The sequence below is a fragment of the Ambystoma mexicanum genome, unplaced genomic scaffold (genome assembly GCF_040938575.1).
Source record: "Ambystoma mexicanum isolate Mex_15411 unplaced genomic scaffold, UKY_AmexF1_1 Mex_scaf49, whole genome shotgun sequence".
Lineage (NCBI taxonomy): Eukaryota > Metazoa > Chordata > Amphibia > Caudata > Ambystomatidae > Ambystoma > Ambystoma mexicanum.
This window is the reverse complement of record NW_027182465.1, coordinates 314,032-330,216: the sequence shown is the minus strand read 5'-3', so window position 1 is coordinate 330,216 and position 16,185 is coordinate 314,032. Positions and strand designations below refer to the sequence as shown.

The following is a 16,185-nucleotide window of genomic DNA, read 5'->3' as shown; positions in this document are numbered from 1 at the left end:
AAATTGGGAAAAAGAAGAAGGCCCAACAGGCTTGTCTGGTCTTTCGGCAATGCAATAACTGTAAATGCTGCAGGATCTTATTGTCGGGCATTTTACATGTGGGCACAACCAAAAAAGGGCTCCACAGGTACACTGGCAGACGGAGGAGGCAGGCTAGGAATGAAACGCTGGTTCTCTGTTGGGACTGTTGTGGAAAACCCACCATCACAGATACAAGCACCAGGGTGGGACCCTGCGAGCCCCCAGTCAACACACGGGACCACTGGTAAGTGGCATGACACTCTCTTTATCTCTTAAAGATAATAAGTACTTTTAGAATAGGATAATTAATGTTGCTTCTTAGAGGATTTACAATTATACAGGCATGACATCGAGATGTGGGACTTTATGTTATCCTAAACCCTTTAAACAAACAACAAATAATGATGAGATTTTTAAAGTTGACCTTTCTGTACTGGAGAAAGGTATTACACACTTAACATTGACATTTCTATGCAGAATGAGGCTGGGCTATCAGCTGTAATTTGCAACTCAATTCAATGACATGAGCAAAGGTTTTTCATGACACGATGAAGCAATATATGAATGCTTTACCTGTACACATAAATATATGGTTTAACACATACACTGCAGAAACCAAGATCCATGTCAGGGGCGTGCTGCTCACCCAGTACAGGTTTCTATTGTATTACAATCTTTCAGGCTATCTGTACATGTTATCCTCAATGCTTTCCCCATGAGCCACATGTGACCTCTGTCTTTAACAAGTCAGGTATTGATCACCCCTGAATGGATCTTCTGATGATGGCCCATATCCCACCTCATAGCTCAGAGTTTCTCATTTCAATGGATCATCTGACAGTGCACAAAGCAGACTTCTGAGCAAAGGTTATCTTGTGCACTGGTTCAGTTTCCCGCCATCATAGACCATTTGAGGTCTGAGCATGTCAGAGCCCAGAGTAAATCTTTGCATGCATTTTGTGCACGATTACAGTTCCTCCCCAGTTTGCTGCATCTGACGACTGGAGAGAGAACTAGTACTGAAGCTTTTCCCACACTACGTACACTGGCATGGTTTCTCTTCTGTATGCAACATCTGATGTCTGTACAGATGTGAGCTCTGATGGAAGCTCTTCTCGCACTCCGTGCACTGGTGTGGCTTCACTCCAGTATGGATCCTCTGATGTGATGCCAGATGACAGCTCTGAGTGAAGCTTTCCTCGCACTCTGTGCACTGGTATGGTCCCGTCCCCCCAGTATGCAGCATCTCATGTGATAACAGACGAGAGCTCTGAGGGAAGATTTTCAAACACTCTGGTCTGTCCACTGGTATGGTTTCTTCCCAGTTTGTATCCTCTGATATGATAACAAACTCCCCCCTCTGTATGAATCTTTCCTCAGACTCTGTGCACTGGCATGGCTTCTCTCGTTTATGCCACAACTGATGCCTGTACAGATGAGAGCTCTGATTGAAGCTTTTCTCACACTCTATGCACTGGTATGGTTTCTCTACTGTATGCAACATCTGATGCCTGGAAAGAGAAGAGCTATGACTGAAGCTTTTCATGCACTCCGTGCACTGGTATGGCTTCCCTCTAGTATGTATCTTCTGATGTGATAACAGATGAGAGCTCTGATTGAAGCTCTTCTTGCATGCCGTGCACTGGTACGGTTTCTCGCCTGTATGCAGCCTCTGATGGATGGAAAGAGAAAAGTTATGCATGAAGCTTTTCTTGCACTCCGTGCACTGGTATGGTTTCTCTCCTGTATGCAGCCTCTGGTGCCTGGCCAGATTACAGCTATGCCTGAAGCTTTTCTTACACTCTGTGCACTGGTATGGTTTCTCTCCTGTATGCAACATCTGATGCCTGGACAGATGACAGCGAAGCCTGAAGCTTTTCTTGCACTCCGTGCACTGGTATGGTTTCTCTCCGGTATGCAACATCTGATGCCTGGACAGATGAGAGCTCTGATTGAAGCTCTTCTCGCACTCCGTGCACTGATATGGCTTCACTCCTGTATGGATCCTCTGATGTGATAACAGCTGAGAGCTCCGATGGAAGCTCTTCTCGCACTCCGTGCACTGGTATGGCTTCACTCCAATATGGATCCTCTGATGTGATAACAAATTAGAACTCAGAGTGAAGCTTTTCTCACACTCTGTGCACTGGTACGGTTTCTCTCCTGTATGCAGCATCTGATGCCTGGACAGATGAGAGCTCTGATTGAAGCTCTTCTTGCACTCTGTGCACTGGTACGGTTTCTCTCCTGTATGCAACATCTGATGAATAGAAAGAGAAAAGCAATGCCCAAAGCTTTCCTTGCACTCTGTGCACTGGTACATTTTCTCTCCTGTATGCAGCCTCTGGTGCCTGGACAGATTACAGCTATGCCTGAAGCTTTTCTTGCACTCTGTGCACTGGTATGGTTTCACTCCTGTATGCAACATCTGATGCCTGGACAGATGACAGCTATGCCTGAAGCTTTTCTTGCACTCCGTGCACTGGTATGGTTTCACCCCAGTATGCAACATCTGATGACTGGACAGATGAGAGCTCTGATTGAAGCTTTTTTGGCACACCGTGCACTGATATGGTTTCTCTCCAGTATGGATCCTCTGATGTGATAATAGTTGAGAGCTTCGATTGAAGCTCTTATCACACTCCGTGCACTGGTACGGTTTCTCTCCTGTATGCAGCCTCTGATGTGATAACAGATTAGAACTCAGAGTGAAGCTTTTCTCACACTCTGTGCACTTGTATGGTTTCTCTCCTGTATGCAGCCTCTGATGCCTGGAAAGAGAAGAGCAATGCCTGAAGGTTTTATTGCACTCCGTGCACTGGTATGTTTTGCCCCCAGTATGAATCCTCTGATGTGATAACAGATTAGAACTCAGAGTGAAGCTTTTCCCACACTCTGTGCACTGGTATGGCTTTGCTCCAGTATGGATCCTCTGATGTGATAACAGATGAGAGCTCCGAGTGAAGCTTTTATTGCACTCTGTGCACTGGTATGGTTTCTCTCCTGTATGTAACCTCTGATGCCTGGAAAGGGAAGAGCAATGCCTGAAGCTTGTATTGCACTCCGTGCACTGGTACTGTTTCCTCCCGGTATGGATTCCCTGGTGTGCTAACAGATGAGAGTTTAGAGTGAAGCTTTTTTCAAGCTCACTACCCTGGTGTGGTTTCTTCCCCATCTGCAACATCTGCTTCCTGGACAGATGGGAGCCATGACTGAAGCTTTTCTCATGCCCAGTACACTGTGCCATTTTGCCAGCAGGATGCTGTGATATCTGTACAAGTGTGAGCTTTGGGTGATGCCTTCTTGAACTCAGCACACTTGTATTAGTCTGTTCTCAGTACAGCTCATCTGATGTGAGCAGGGATGCAGGTTCAGAGCAAAGATGCAGTGCAGAATGGGTGCTCCGATGCATCGAGCTTAGCGTGATGTCTGATCACTCTCCCTCTGGCGACTCGTAGTGCTGTACTTCTTCTGCAAGGGCTGTTGCAGTTATCACTGCTGCGCACCTGTAAACGAGAAATAATGGCCTGTGAGTGCAAGAGTTAAGAAGGGGGAGGGGGGCTTTCAGACTGTTAGCCAAATCTTACAGTAGGTGAAATATAATAGCTAACATTGCTATCACATTATATATAGCGCTTCATTCCGGGTTCCAAACGCTGTAATAACAGATGCTATTTCCCAATGTTAAGGTACCCCATGGAAAGAAACCGGGAAGGGTTAAATGCTGAGTCAGCACCAATGGGATTTGAACCTGGGTCACGCAAGGTGAATACAGATGCCGGGGCGAGCAACTACCTTGCTGACTTATAGGGTGAGGGGTACCCCTAAAGAGGAGGTCAAGGCATGTGGTGCTATTGGCTAGAATGCAGGGGAAGTATTTTTCTTGTTTGGCAAATTCTGTTTGGGGCTAAGTGACTGAATACACCATGTTGATAGCACCAAATGTCAGTCGTCCAATGTGTTCCTCAGGTTGTTTCAGATATTGGGGGCACTGCCTGCCTATTACTCACCACCCTTTGGGTGCAAGAGGAAAGTGTGGAGTGCATCATTGCATGCAGAGTTATACTGTTTCTCTGGTTCATCTGGTGCTAATGCAGAGATCGCAAGTGCTGGGGTGTCCCTGCATCAGCCCCTGTGGGGTATAAACAGTGCAGTAGTGTGCATCAGAGGGCAGGTCACACTGCTTCCTCTGGTTCATCTGGTGCTAATGCAGAGATCACAAGTGCTGGGGTGTCCCTGCATCAGCCCCTGTGGGGTATAAACAGTGCAGTAGTGTGCATCAGAGGGCAGGTCACACTGCTCGCTCTGGTTCATCTGGTGCTAATGCAGAGATCACAGGTGCTGGGGTGTCCCTGCATCAGCCCCCTGTGGGGTATAAACAGTGCAGCAGTGTGCATCAGAGGGCAGGTCACACTGCTCGCTCTGGTTCATCTGGTGCTAATGCAGAGATCACAAGTGTTGGGGTGTCCCTGCATCAGCCCCCTGTGGGGTATAAACAGTGCAGCAGTGTGCATCGGAGGGCAGGTCACACTGCTTGCTCTGGTTCATCTGGTGCTAATGCAGAGATCACAAGTGCTGGGGTGTTCCTGCATCAGCCCCCTGTGGGGTATAAACAGTGCAGTAGTGTGCATCAGAGGGCAGGTCACACTGCTTGCTCTGGTTCATCTGGTGCTAATGCAGAGATCACAAGTGCTGGGGTGTCCCTGCATCAGCCTCCTGTGGGGTATAAACAGTGCAGTAGTGTGCATCAGAGGGCAGGTCACACTGCTTGCTCTAGTTCATCTGGTGCTAATGCAGAGAACACAAGTGCTGGGGTGTCCATGCATCAGCCCCCTGTGGGGTATAAACAGTGCAGTAGTGTGCATCGGAGGGCAGGTCACACTGCTTGCTCTAGTTCATCCGGTGCTAATGCAGAGATTACAAGTGCTGGGGTGTCCCTGCATCAGCCCCCTGTGGGGTATAAACAGTGCAGTAGTGTGCATCAGAGGGCAGGTCACACTGCATGCTCTGGTTCATCTGGTGCTAATGCAGAGATCACAAGTGCTGGGGTGTCCCTGCATCAGCCCCCTGTGGGGTATAAATAGTGCAGTAGTGTGCATCAGAGGGCAGGTCACACTGCTTGCTCTGGTTCATCCGGTGCTCCTGCAGAGATCAGAAGTGCTGGGGTGCCCCTGCTCAGTCCCCTGTGGGGTATAAACACTGCAGTAGTGTGCATCGAAGGGCAGGTCACACTGCTTGCTCTGGTTCATCAGGTGCTAATGCAGAGATCACAAGTGCTAGGGTGTCCCTGCATCAGCCCCTGTGGGGTATAAACAGTGCAGCAGTGTGCATCGGAGGGCAGGTCACACTGCTTGCTCTGGTTCATCTGGTGCTAATGCAGAGATCACAAGTGTTGGGGTGTCCCTGCATCAGCCCCCTGTATGGTATAAACAGTGCAGCAGTGTGCAACAGAGGCAGGTCACACTGCTTGCTCTAGTTCATCTGGTGCTAATGCAGAGATCACAAGTGCTGGGGTGTCCCTGCATCAGCATCCTGTGGGGTATAAACAGTGCAGCAGTGTGCATCGGAGGGCAGGTCACACTGCTCGCTCTGGTTCATCTGGTGCTAATGCAGAGATCACAAGTGCTGGGGTGTCCTTGCATCAGCCCCTGTGGAGGTACTGTGTGGTACTGTGCATCAGAGGGCAGGTCACACTGCTTGCTCTGGTTCATCTGGTGCCAATGCAGAGATCACAAGTGCTGGGGTGTCCCTGCATCAGCCCCCTGTGGGGTATAAACAGTGCAGCAGTGTGCAACAGAGGGCAGGTCACACTGCTTGCTCTGGTTCATCTGGTGCTAATGCAGGGATCACAAGTGCTGGGGTGTCCCTGCATCAGCCCCTGTGGGGTATAAACAGTGCAGCAGTGTGCATCAGAGGGCAGGTCACACTGCTTGCTCTGGTTCATCTGGTGCTAATGCAGAGATCACAAGAGCTGGGGTGTCCTTGCATCAGCCCCCTGTGGGGTATAAACATTGCAGCAGTGTGCATCAGAGGGCAGGTCACACTGCTTGCTCTGGTTCATCTGGTGCAAATGCAGAGATCACAAGTGCTGGGGTGTCCCTGCATCAGCCCCCTGTGGGGTATAAACAGTGCAGCAGTGTGCATCAGAGGGCAGGTCACACTGCTTGCTCTGGTTCACCTGGTGCTAATGCAGAGATCACAAGTGCTGGGGTGTCCTTGCATCGGCCCCCTGTGGGGTATAAACAGTGCAGCAGTGTGCATCAGAGGGCAGGTCACACTGCTCGCTCTGGTTCATCTGGTGCTAATGCAGAGATCACAAGTGCTGGGGTGTCCCTGCATCAGCCCCCTGTGGGGTATAAACAGTGCAGCAGTGTGCATCAGAGGGCAGGTCACACTGCTTGCGCTGGTTCATCTGGTGCTAATTCAGAGATCACAAGTGCTGGGGTGTCCCTGCATCAGCCCCTGTGGGGTATAAACAGTGCAGCAGTGTGCATCAGAGGGCAGGTCACACTGCTTGCTCTGGTTCATCTGGTGCTAATTCAGAGATCACAAGTGCTGGGGTGTCCCTGCATCAGCCCCTGTGGGGTATAAACAGTGCAGTAGTGTGCATCAGAGGGCAGGTCACACTGCTTGCTCTAGTTCTTAACTGCTCTTAAACTGCAAAGTGCCCCAGCAGTGAGGTGCTGCTGACCTGCTCATCAGCAGCCTCTTGTGTAAAGAAAGTGTTGGCACAGCCATCAAAAGCTAAGTTAGACACCTCCCCAGCTCATCTACTGGATGAGTGCTTCTGCTGGTGAAGGCACCCAGCATGGACACACTAGCAGGAGACATCTTAGGGAAGGTACTGCTGATGAGAATGGGGGACATGACTGAAGCCACCATTCCCAAAGGACAGTCTGTCACCACCCCTGCGGTAAGTGGCTTCATGGTGGAAGGAGATGCCACTCTAGTGGTCCTGGTGGAGGCTCCCAGCATGGACAAACTAGCAGGAGGCATCCTACAGAAGGTACTGCTGATGAGAGTGGGGGACATGACTGAAGTCACCATTCCCAAAGGACAGTCTGTCACCATCCCTGCGGGATGCAGCTTCATGATGGAAGGAGCTGCCACTCTGGTGGTCCCAGTGGAGGCCCCCAGCATGGACACACTAGCAGGAGGCATCCTATGGAAGGTACTGCTGATGACAGTGGGGGACATGACTCAAGCCACCAACCCAAAGGACAGTCTGTCACCATCCCTGCGGGAAGTGGCTTCATGGTAAAAGGAGCTGCCACTCGCTGCCATTCTGGTGGTCCTGGTCGAAGTCCCCAGCATGGACACACTAGCAGGAGGCATCCTAGAGAAGATACTGCTGATGAGGGAGGGACATGACTAAAGCCACTATTCCCAAAGGACAGTCTGTCACCACCCCTGCGTGAAGCGGCTTCATGGTGGAAAAAGCAGACACTTGCAACCACTCTGGTGGTCATGGTGGAGGCCCCCAGCATGGACGCACTAGCAGGAGGCATCCTACGGTAGGTACAGATGATGACAATGGGGGACATGACTGAAGCCACCATTCCCAAAGGACATTCTGTCACCACCCCTGAAGGAAGCGGCTTCATGGTGGAAGGAGCTGCCACTCTGGTGGCCCTGGTGGAGGCCCCAGGTGTGGACACACTAGTACGAGGCATCCTACGGAAGGCACTGCTGATGAGAGTGGGGGACATGACTAAAGCCACCATTCCCAAAGGACAGGCTGTCACCATCCCTGCGGGAAGTGGCTTCATGGTGGAAGGAGCTGCTACTCTGGTGGTCCTGTTGGAGGCCCCCAGCATGGACACACTAGCAGGAGGCATCCTATGGAAGGAACAGATGATGACAATGGGAGACATGACTGAAGCCACCATTCCCAAAGGACAGTCTGTCACCACCCCTACGGTAAGCGGCTTCATGGTGGAAGCGGTTGCAACTCTGGTGGTCCTGGTGAAGGCACCCAGCATGGACACACTAGCAGGAGACATCTTAGGGAAGGTACTGCTGATGAGAATGGGGGACATGACTGAAGCCACCATTCCCAAAGGACAGTCTGTCACCACCCCTGCGGTAAGTGGCTTCATGGTGGAAGGAGATGCCACTCTAGTGGTCCTGGTGGAGGCTCCCAGGATGGACAAACTAGCAGGAGGCATCCTACAGAAGGTACTGCTGATGAGAGTGGGGGACATGACTGAAGTCACCATTCCCAAAGGACAGTCTGTCACCATCCCTGCGGGATGCAGCTTCATGATGGAAGGAGCTGCCACTCTGGTGGTCCCAGTGGAGGCCCCCAGCATGGACACACTAGCAGGAGGCATCCTATGGAAGGTACTGCTGATGACAGTGGGGGACATGACTCAAGCCACCAACCCAAAGGACAGTCTGTCACCATCCCTGCGGGAAGTGGCTTCATGGTAAAAGGAGCTGCCACTCGCTGCCATTCTGGTGGTCCTGGTCGAAGTCCCCAGCATGGACACACTAGCAGGAGGCATCCTAGAGAAGATACTGCTGATGAGGGAGGGACATGACTAAAGCCACTATTCCCAAAGGACAGTCTGTCACCACCCCTGCGTGAAGCGGCTTCATGGTGGAAAAAGCAGACACTTGCAACCACTCTGGTGGTCATGGTGGAGGCCCCCAGCATGGACACACTAGCAGGAGGCATCCTACGGTAGGTACAGATGATGACAATGGGGGACATGACTGAAGCCACCATTCCCAAAGGACATTCTGTCACCACCCCTGAAGGAAGCGGCTTCATGGTGGAAGGAGCTGCCACTCTGGTGGCCCTGGTGGAGGCCCCAGGTGTGGACACACTAGTACGAGGCATCCTACGGAAGGCACTGCTGATGAGAGTGGGGGACATGACTAAAGCCACCATTCCCAAAGGACAGTCTGTCACCATCCCTGCGGGAAGTGGTTTCATGGTGGAAGGAGCTGCTACTCTGGTGGTCCTGTTGGAGGCCCCCAGCATGGACACACTAGCAGGAGGCATCCTATGGAAGGAACAGATGATGACAATGGGAGACATGACTGAAGCCACCATTCCCAAAGGACAGTCTGTCACCACCCCTACGGTAAGCGGCTTCATGGTGGAAGCGGTTGCAACTCTGGTGGTCCTGGTGGAGGCACCCAGCATGGACACACTAGCAGGAGGCATCTTAGGGAAGGTACTGCTGATGAGAGTGGGGGACATGACTAAAGCCACCATTCCCAAAGGACAGTCTGTCACCACCCCTGCGGTAAGCAGCTTCATGGTGGAATTAGATGCCACTCTAGTGGTCCTGGTGGAGGCTCCCAGCATGGACAAACTAGCAGGAGGCATCCTACAGAAGGTACTGCTGATGAGAGTGGGGGACATGACTGAAGTCACCATTCCCAAAGGACAGTCTGTCACCATCTCTGCGGGATGCAGCTTCATGATGGAAGGAGCTGCCACTCTGGTGGTCCCAGTGGAGGCCCCCAGCATGGACACACTAGCAGGAGGCATCCTATGGAAGGTACTGCTGATGACAGTGGGGGACATGACTCAAGCGACCAACCCAAAGGACAGTCTGTCACCATCCCTGCGGGAAGTGGCTTCATGGTAAAAGGAGCTGCCACTCGCTGCCATTCTGGTGGTCCTGGTCGAAGTCCCCAGCATGGACACATTAGCAGGAGGCATCCTAGAGAAGATACTGCTGATGAGGGAGGGACATGACTAAAGCCACTATTCCCAAAGGACAGTCTGTCACCACCCCTGCGTGAAGCGGCTTCATGGTGGAAAAAGCAGACACGTGCAACCACTCTAGTGGTCATGGTGGAGGCCCCCAGCATGGACACACTAGCAGGAGGCATCCTACGGTAGGTACAGATGATGACAATGGGGGACATGACTGAAGCCACCATTCCCAAAGGACATTCTGTCACCACCCCTGAAGGAAGCGGCTTCATGGTGGAAGGAGCTGCCACTCTGGTGGCCCTGGTGGAGGCCCCAGGTATGGACACACTAGTACGAGGCATCCTACGGAAGGCACTGCTGATGAGAGTGGGGGACATGACTAAAGCCACCATTCCCAAAGGACAGTCTGTCACCATCCCTGCGGGAAGTGGCTTCATGGTGGAAGGAGCTGCTACTCTGGTGGTCCTGTTGGAGGCCCCCAGCATGGACACACTAGCAGGAGGCATCCTATGGAAGGAACAGATGATGACAATGGGAGACATGACTGAAGCCACCATTCCCAAAGGACAGTCTGTCACGACCCCTGCGGTAAGCAGCTTCATGGTGGAATTAGATGCCACTCTAGTGGTCCTGGTGGAGGTTCCCAGCATGGACAAACTAGCAGGAGGCATCCTACAGAAGGTACTGCTGATGAGAGTGGGGGACATGACTGAAGTCACCATTTCCAAAGGACAGTCTGTCACCATCCCTGCGGGATGCGGCTTCATGGTGTAAGGAGCTGCCACTCTGGTGGTCCCAGTGGAGGTCCTCAGCATGGACCCACTAGCAGGAGGCATCCTACGGAAGGTACTGCTGATGACAGTGGGGGACATGACTCAAGCCACCAATCCCAAAGGACAGTCTGTCACCATCCCTGCGGGAAGTGGCTTCAGGTAAAAGGAGCTGCCACTCGCTGCCATACTGGTGGTCCTGGTGGAGGCCCCCAGCATGGACACACTAGCAGGAGGCATCCTAGAGAAGATACTGCTGATGAGGGAGGGACATGACTAAAGGCACTATTCCCAAAGGACAGTCTGTCACCACCCCTGCGGGTAGCGGCTTCATGTTGAAAGGAGCTGCCACTCGCTGCCATTCTGGTGGTCCTGGTGGAGGCCCCCAGCATGGACACACTAGCAGGAGGCATCCTACGGAAGGCACAGATGATGACAATGGGGGACATGACGGAAGCCACCATTCCCAAAGGACCGTCTGTCACCACCCCTGCATGAAGCAGCTTCATGGTGGAAGGAGCTGCCACTCTGTTGGTCCTGGTGGAGGCCCCCAGCATGGACACACTAGCAGGAGGCATCCTACGGAAGGTACTGCTGATGAGAGTGGGGGACATGACTAAATCCATCATTCCCAAAGGACAGTCTGTCACCACCCCTGCCGGAAGCGGCTTCATGATGGAATGAGCTGCCAGTCTGATGGTCCTGGTGGAGGCCCCCAGCATGGACACACTAGCAGAATGCATCCTAGAGAAGATACTGCTGATGAGTAAGGGACATGACTAAAGCCACTATTCCCAAAGGACAGTCTGTCACCATCCCTGTGGGTAGCAGCTTCATGGTGGAAGGAGCTGCCACTCGCTGCCATTCTGGTGGTCCTGGTGGAGGCTGCCATCATGGACACACTAGCAGGAGGCATCTTAAGGAATGTACTGCTGATGACAGTGGGGGTCATGACTGAAACCACCATTCCCAAAGGACAGTCTGTCACCATCCCTGCGAGAAGTGTCTTCATGGTGGAAGGAGCTGCCATTCTGGTGGTCCTGGTCGAGGCCCCCAGCATGGACACACTAGCACGAAGCATCCTAGGGAAGGTACTGCAGATGACAATGGGGGACATGACTGAAGCCACCATTCCCAAAGGCCAGTCTGTCACCATCCCTGCGGGAAGCAGCTTCATGGTGGAAGGAGCTGCCACTCTTCTGGTCCTGGTGGAGGTACCCAGCATGGACACACTAGCACGAGGCATCCTACGGAAGGTACAGATGATGACAATGGGGGACATGACTGAAACCACCATACCCAAAGGACAGTCTGTAACCATCCCTGTGGGAAGCGGCTTCATGCTGAAAGGAGCTGCCACTCTGGTGGTCCTGATGGAGGCCCCCAGCATAGACACACTAGCAGGAGGCATCCTATGGAAGGAACAGATGATGACAATGGGGGACATGACTGAAGCCACTGTAGTAGTACCTCTGGCAAACATCACCAACCACTACATGGCACCTGCCCAGAGGGGCGTGACTGTGTGTAACCAACTCTGCGAGTCCCTGTATTCCCACACGGGACAGGGAGACTTGTAAAAACCACACAGAAAAGCTGTATGGCTAGAAGTGAGGATTCTAGTGAGCAATGAATATCATGAGGTTGCAAAGAACTGCTACTACCTACCCTTGTTGGCCTATATGGGCCCTGCCTGGACAATGCATGAGTTTCCCCAAGGAGAAGAAGACTAAGAAGGATTTCTGTAACTTTATTCTGATCAAAGTGCAATGTTTAATCAGCTGCTGAATTCCAGACATAGTCAAGAGTAATCAGGCACATCATCACCCCTGGAACTGTGCTGTTATGACCAACATTCATGACAATAAGGAGACACACATCACACTAACAATACATGAACAATTCAGAGCTTACATTTCCAAAATCATAAAAGCACATGGGTGCTCGGACACTGTAATGGCCCCTGTGGGGCCTATGTTACCCATTGTGTGAACCTGCATTGCTCGTGATTTTATAGCTTATCACGCGGTCCTAAGAGTACTAGGACGTTGGTGCTGTACAATGTACAGCTGCAGGTACTAGGCCTGGTGCGGACCATTCCTGGGGCCCTTGAGTAAAGTGCTGAGGGCCTGTGGGAAAGTGCAAAGTGCCTACGAGCTAAACCTGTGGACACTTGGCTATCTACACTCAGATCAAATGACAATTTCAATAGTGGCCGCTGGCTAGTATCGACAAAAGGTTGTCTTCTTCAGGGCTGGTCTTCCTCTGTGCTACAATTAAAAAAACATACATTACCGTTATATATATATATATATATATATAAGGTCATAGCTGTATACTCCATGTCGACACATGCTGCTATGCTGCTCTACTAATGCTTCAAGAAAGTACCTGGTGTTTTGGGGTTACCCTTGTGGGTCTGGGTGGGGACATTGAATCACGAACTGTAGAGATCCTGTAGAAAGTCACTACACATTGATACAAAATCCAAACCGGGTATCCAAAAAATATGTCTTGAAGCAGACTGGATAAACACTCTGGAAGTTGCAAATAACTACTCGTTCACAGCCAACTTACCCAACACGCCGATAAAACTAGACGAGGTGCCTGGATACCTCCGCAAGTTTCCAGACAAACGGCTAAGAAGTACCTTTTTAAGGTTCAGACTGAATCAATTAAAAACAAATGAAATTCTGTTAATTAGAAATCAATCCACCTGAAATAATTGTCGCTTTTGTGGAGTACTGGACACGGTAGAAACTACCAAATATGTGATCCTTGAATGCTCCGGCCTAACGGCAAATAGACACCGTTTCTTGGCTGACCCATTGAAGAACTATTGCACCCTAGACCTAGAAAGTCTATGGGTTCTATTGGCCATCAGAGTTTCTGTTTTCTTGAAGAGGCTGAACCTGTAAAAGTAGCCCTCCAGTTGAAAACAAATCTTCCAGTCTTAACCTAGAAAGAACAAATGAACTATCATTTTGGTCGGATTTATTTATTTTGTAAACATTGTAATGCAATTAAATCAAAATAAATTTTTTTAAAAAAGAAAGTCACTGGGCCTCATTACACGGTAGGCGCTAAAAAATGTGATTTACCGTCATGGCGCTATTAGCGTGTCCGCCATCGTAGGAGACCGCTAATAGCGTTCCATTACGAGTTAGCGGACACGCGCATAGGGCCATGCCGGTAAATGACCCTACCGCCATGGCGCAAAAGCACCTTACCGGCTCCGACCAAAGTGCTGATAGCACCTCCGCCCTCATGCTGCACGCTATTAGCGGTCACCGCTGTTAGCGGTCACTGCTATTAGCGGTCACCGTAAAACACCGGAACCGGAAATAGCGTCATCGCACCGGAACGGGAAAGAGCCCGGCGGCCATCTTTAAAAACACAATCCATTGCCATCCCCTGCACTCAGGACCTGCAGCAACACCACGACTGGCACAACCACATCCCACAAGAACAAACAATGCCCAAGGCCCTAAAGAAAGCCGATGCACGCCAGCGCAAAGAACGCTTCTCAAACGAGGAATTGAAAATGCTGGCAGACACCCTGGCTGCAAATGCAGACGTAGTGTTCGCTAGCGACATGCGGCGCCCGGCACTCCTGAGAAAAAAGGAAATCTGGGCTGAGGTGGCGCAGAAAGTCAGTGCGGTGGGCTCCACCCCTCGCACCGTAAAGGACGTGCGCAAGCGGTGGGATGATCTGCGCCTCCGTGTACGCAGCATTTTATCGGCCAACAGGAATCTGGCCATGGGCACAGGAGGCGGAGGTGGATCCAAGATGAAGATGCAGGAGTGGGAGGAGACATGTGCCAGCACCATTGGCATAGAATCCATCGAGGGAGTGGGCCGAATGGAGTGTGGTGTGGCAACAACGTCAGACGGAGGTGAGTGACCACGCAAAACACAGCAATGCCAAGCATGAGTCCCTCCCCCAAATGTGAATTGGGAATCAGCTAATGGATGGGGTCATCACACACACATGTACACAACCCTGCATATATGCCCTGCACATCCCCACACAACCACATGCATGCAGCACCTCACACACGTGTCACCCTGACACATGTCCGGATGACCCACCCATCTGGCCAACAACCTGCAGGCCCAAACTAGATGTCCAAATCCAAAGAACTGCAGCAACAACAACATATGCATGATGCACGTTGACCCATCACTGATGTTATCCCTGTCTTGCTCCCCCACAGGGTCACAATCTGACAGTGAGGAGCTGGACTCTGCAACGCAGGCCCCACCACCCAAAAAGCAGGCCAAGGGAAAGGATGCAGGCACCAGGCCCAGTACATCGAGGGGCACTGGGATATCTGGAGTGGCCCAGCGTTCAAAAGCCACCCACGCAACGACCACACCAAGGGTCGAAATGCCATCCGACACTGTGGCAGCACCCCCACCACCCACCCCCACCACTCAGGAGCCAGTGCCAGAAGGCACGCCGTCCGCAGCCAATAGCTCCGTCGGGGAAGCAGCAGCCACGGCACCTATGAGTGATGTGGACGACCCATGTCCGACACCGGAAGGGCAGCGTACACCCAGCACCCAGCTGTCCCCACTCCACAGCCCATGCAACACATCCAATGGCAGCATCCATGAGGTGCATGCCGGAGATGCAATGGATGGGTCATTCAGTCCCGTGGCGAGCTCACCTGATGTCGGCCACATGCAGCAAGCTGCGCCGAGGAGTAACAGGGGCAGGGCCGCAGACGACACCATGAGCCTGATACGCCAGCGCCAGGAGGAGCTCAATGCCCTGGTTGCCCGGCAAGTGAGCGAGGCTGCCTCGACCAGGGAGGAGATCCGGGTGTTGTCAAGGGACATGAAAGCTGCCATGGACAGCAACACGACGCGCCTATGTGACGAGATGGCCGCTGTGAGGCAGGTCCTAACGCGCATTGCTGAGGCGATGGAGAGCATGCATCACTCACAGGGAGCAGATCAACCAGCCACCCCCTCGTCTACTAGCTCCGACCAGACAACCATCCTGCGCAGGTCCAGCCGGTCCTTGCGGCGGTCAGACTCACAACCCCCCAATGGTGGTAGTGGAGGAGGGAAGTAGGGCCAGCCTGTCCCTGTTGACACTTGGGAACTAATGCAGCACTGATGTGCACACCATGTTCGGTGGAGTTGTGGGGGGAGGGGGGTGAGGGTGTTCGGTGGAGTTGTGGGGGGAGGGGGGTGAGGGTGTTCGGTGGAGTTGTGGGGGGAGGGGGGTGAGGGTGTTCGGTGGAGTTGTGGGGGGAGGGGGGTGAGGGTGTTTGGGGGAGTTGTGGGGGGAGGGGGGTGAGGGTGTTTGGGGGAGTTGTGGGGGGGTGAGGGTTGTTGGGGTGGAGGGTACATGCACGTTTGAATGTCATAATGCTCAATACACACGTAATGGCATGGATAATCACATGACTGGACATTGATCATTGTGTATGTGTGCTTTATTGTTGAAGGGTGCACTGTGTGTATGTCCTCCATACACCCCGTGCCCTGAGCTGAACACCAATTGCACCCTCCTAATCCATGTGCATCAGAAACAATGGTCTATCAGGTGCTGCCGCACAGCACGTCCCTCATGGGCATCGCCACCTGCATGACCTGCAGCCCCCTCTCCTCCATCCTCATCCCCGTCATCATCCTCAGACGGTGGTCGCAGTTCTATGTCAGGGGGCATTGGCACATTCCGTCTGATACACATATTGTGAAGCA

At 52.1% G+C, this 16,185-nt stretch overlaps 1 protein-coding gene across 1 annotated transcript in view; it reads right to left on the bottom strand.

Annotated features, from left to right (window-relative positions):
- Positions 1 to 266: 266 nt before the first annotated feature.
- The window catches only part of LOC138560841 (zinc finger protein 585A-like), a 183,610-nt gene continuing 167,691 nt past the window's right edge, over positions 267 to 16,185 (bottom strand). Inside the window, exons 7-8 of the mRNA XM_069642748.1 lie at positions 13,213 to 13,227; positions 267 to 3,129 (exon numbers count right to left, since the gene is read on the bottom strand). Coding sequence (XP_069498849.1) covers positions 1,058 to 3,129; positions 13,213 to 13,227 — 2,087 coding nt within the window. The 3' untranslated portion in view covers positions 267 to 1,057. The remainder of the gene's footprint in view (positions 3,130 to 13,212; positions 13,228 to 16,185) is intronic.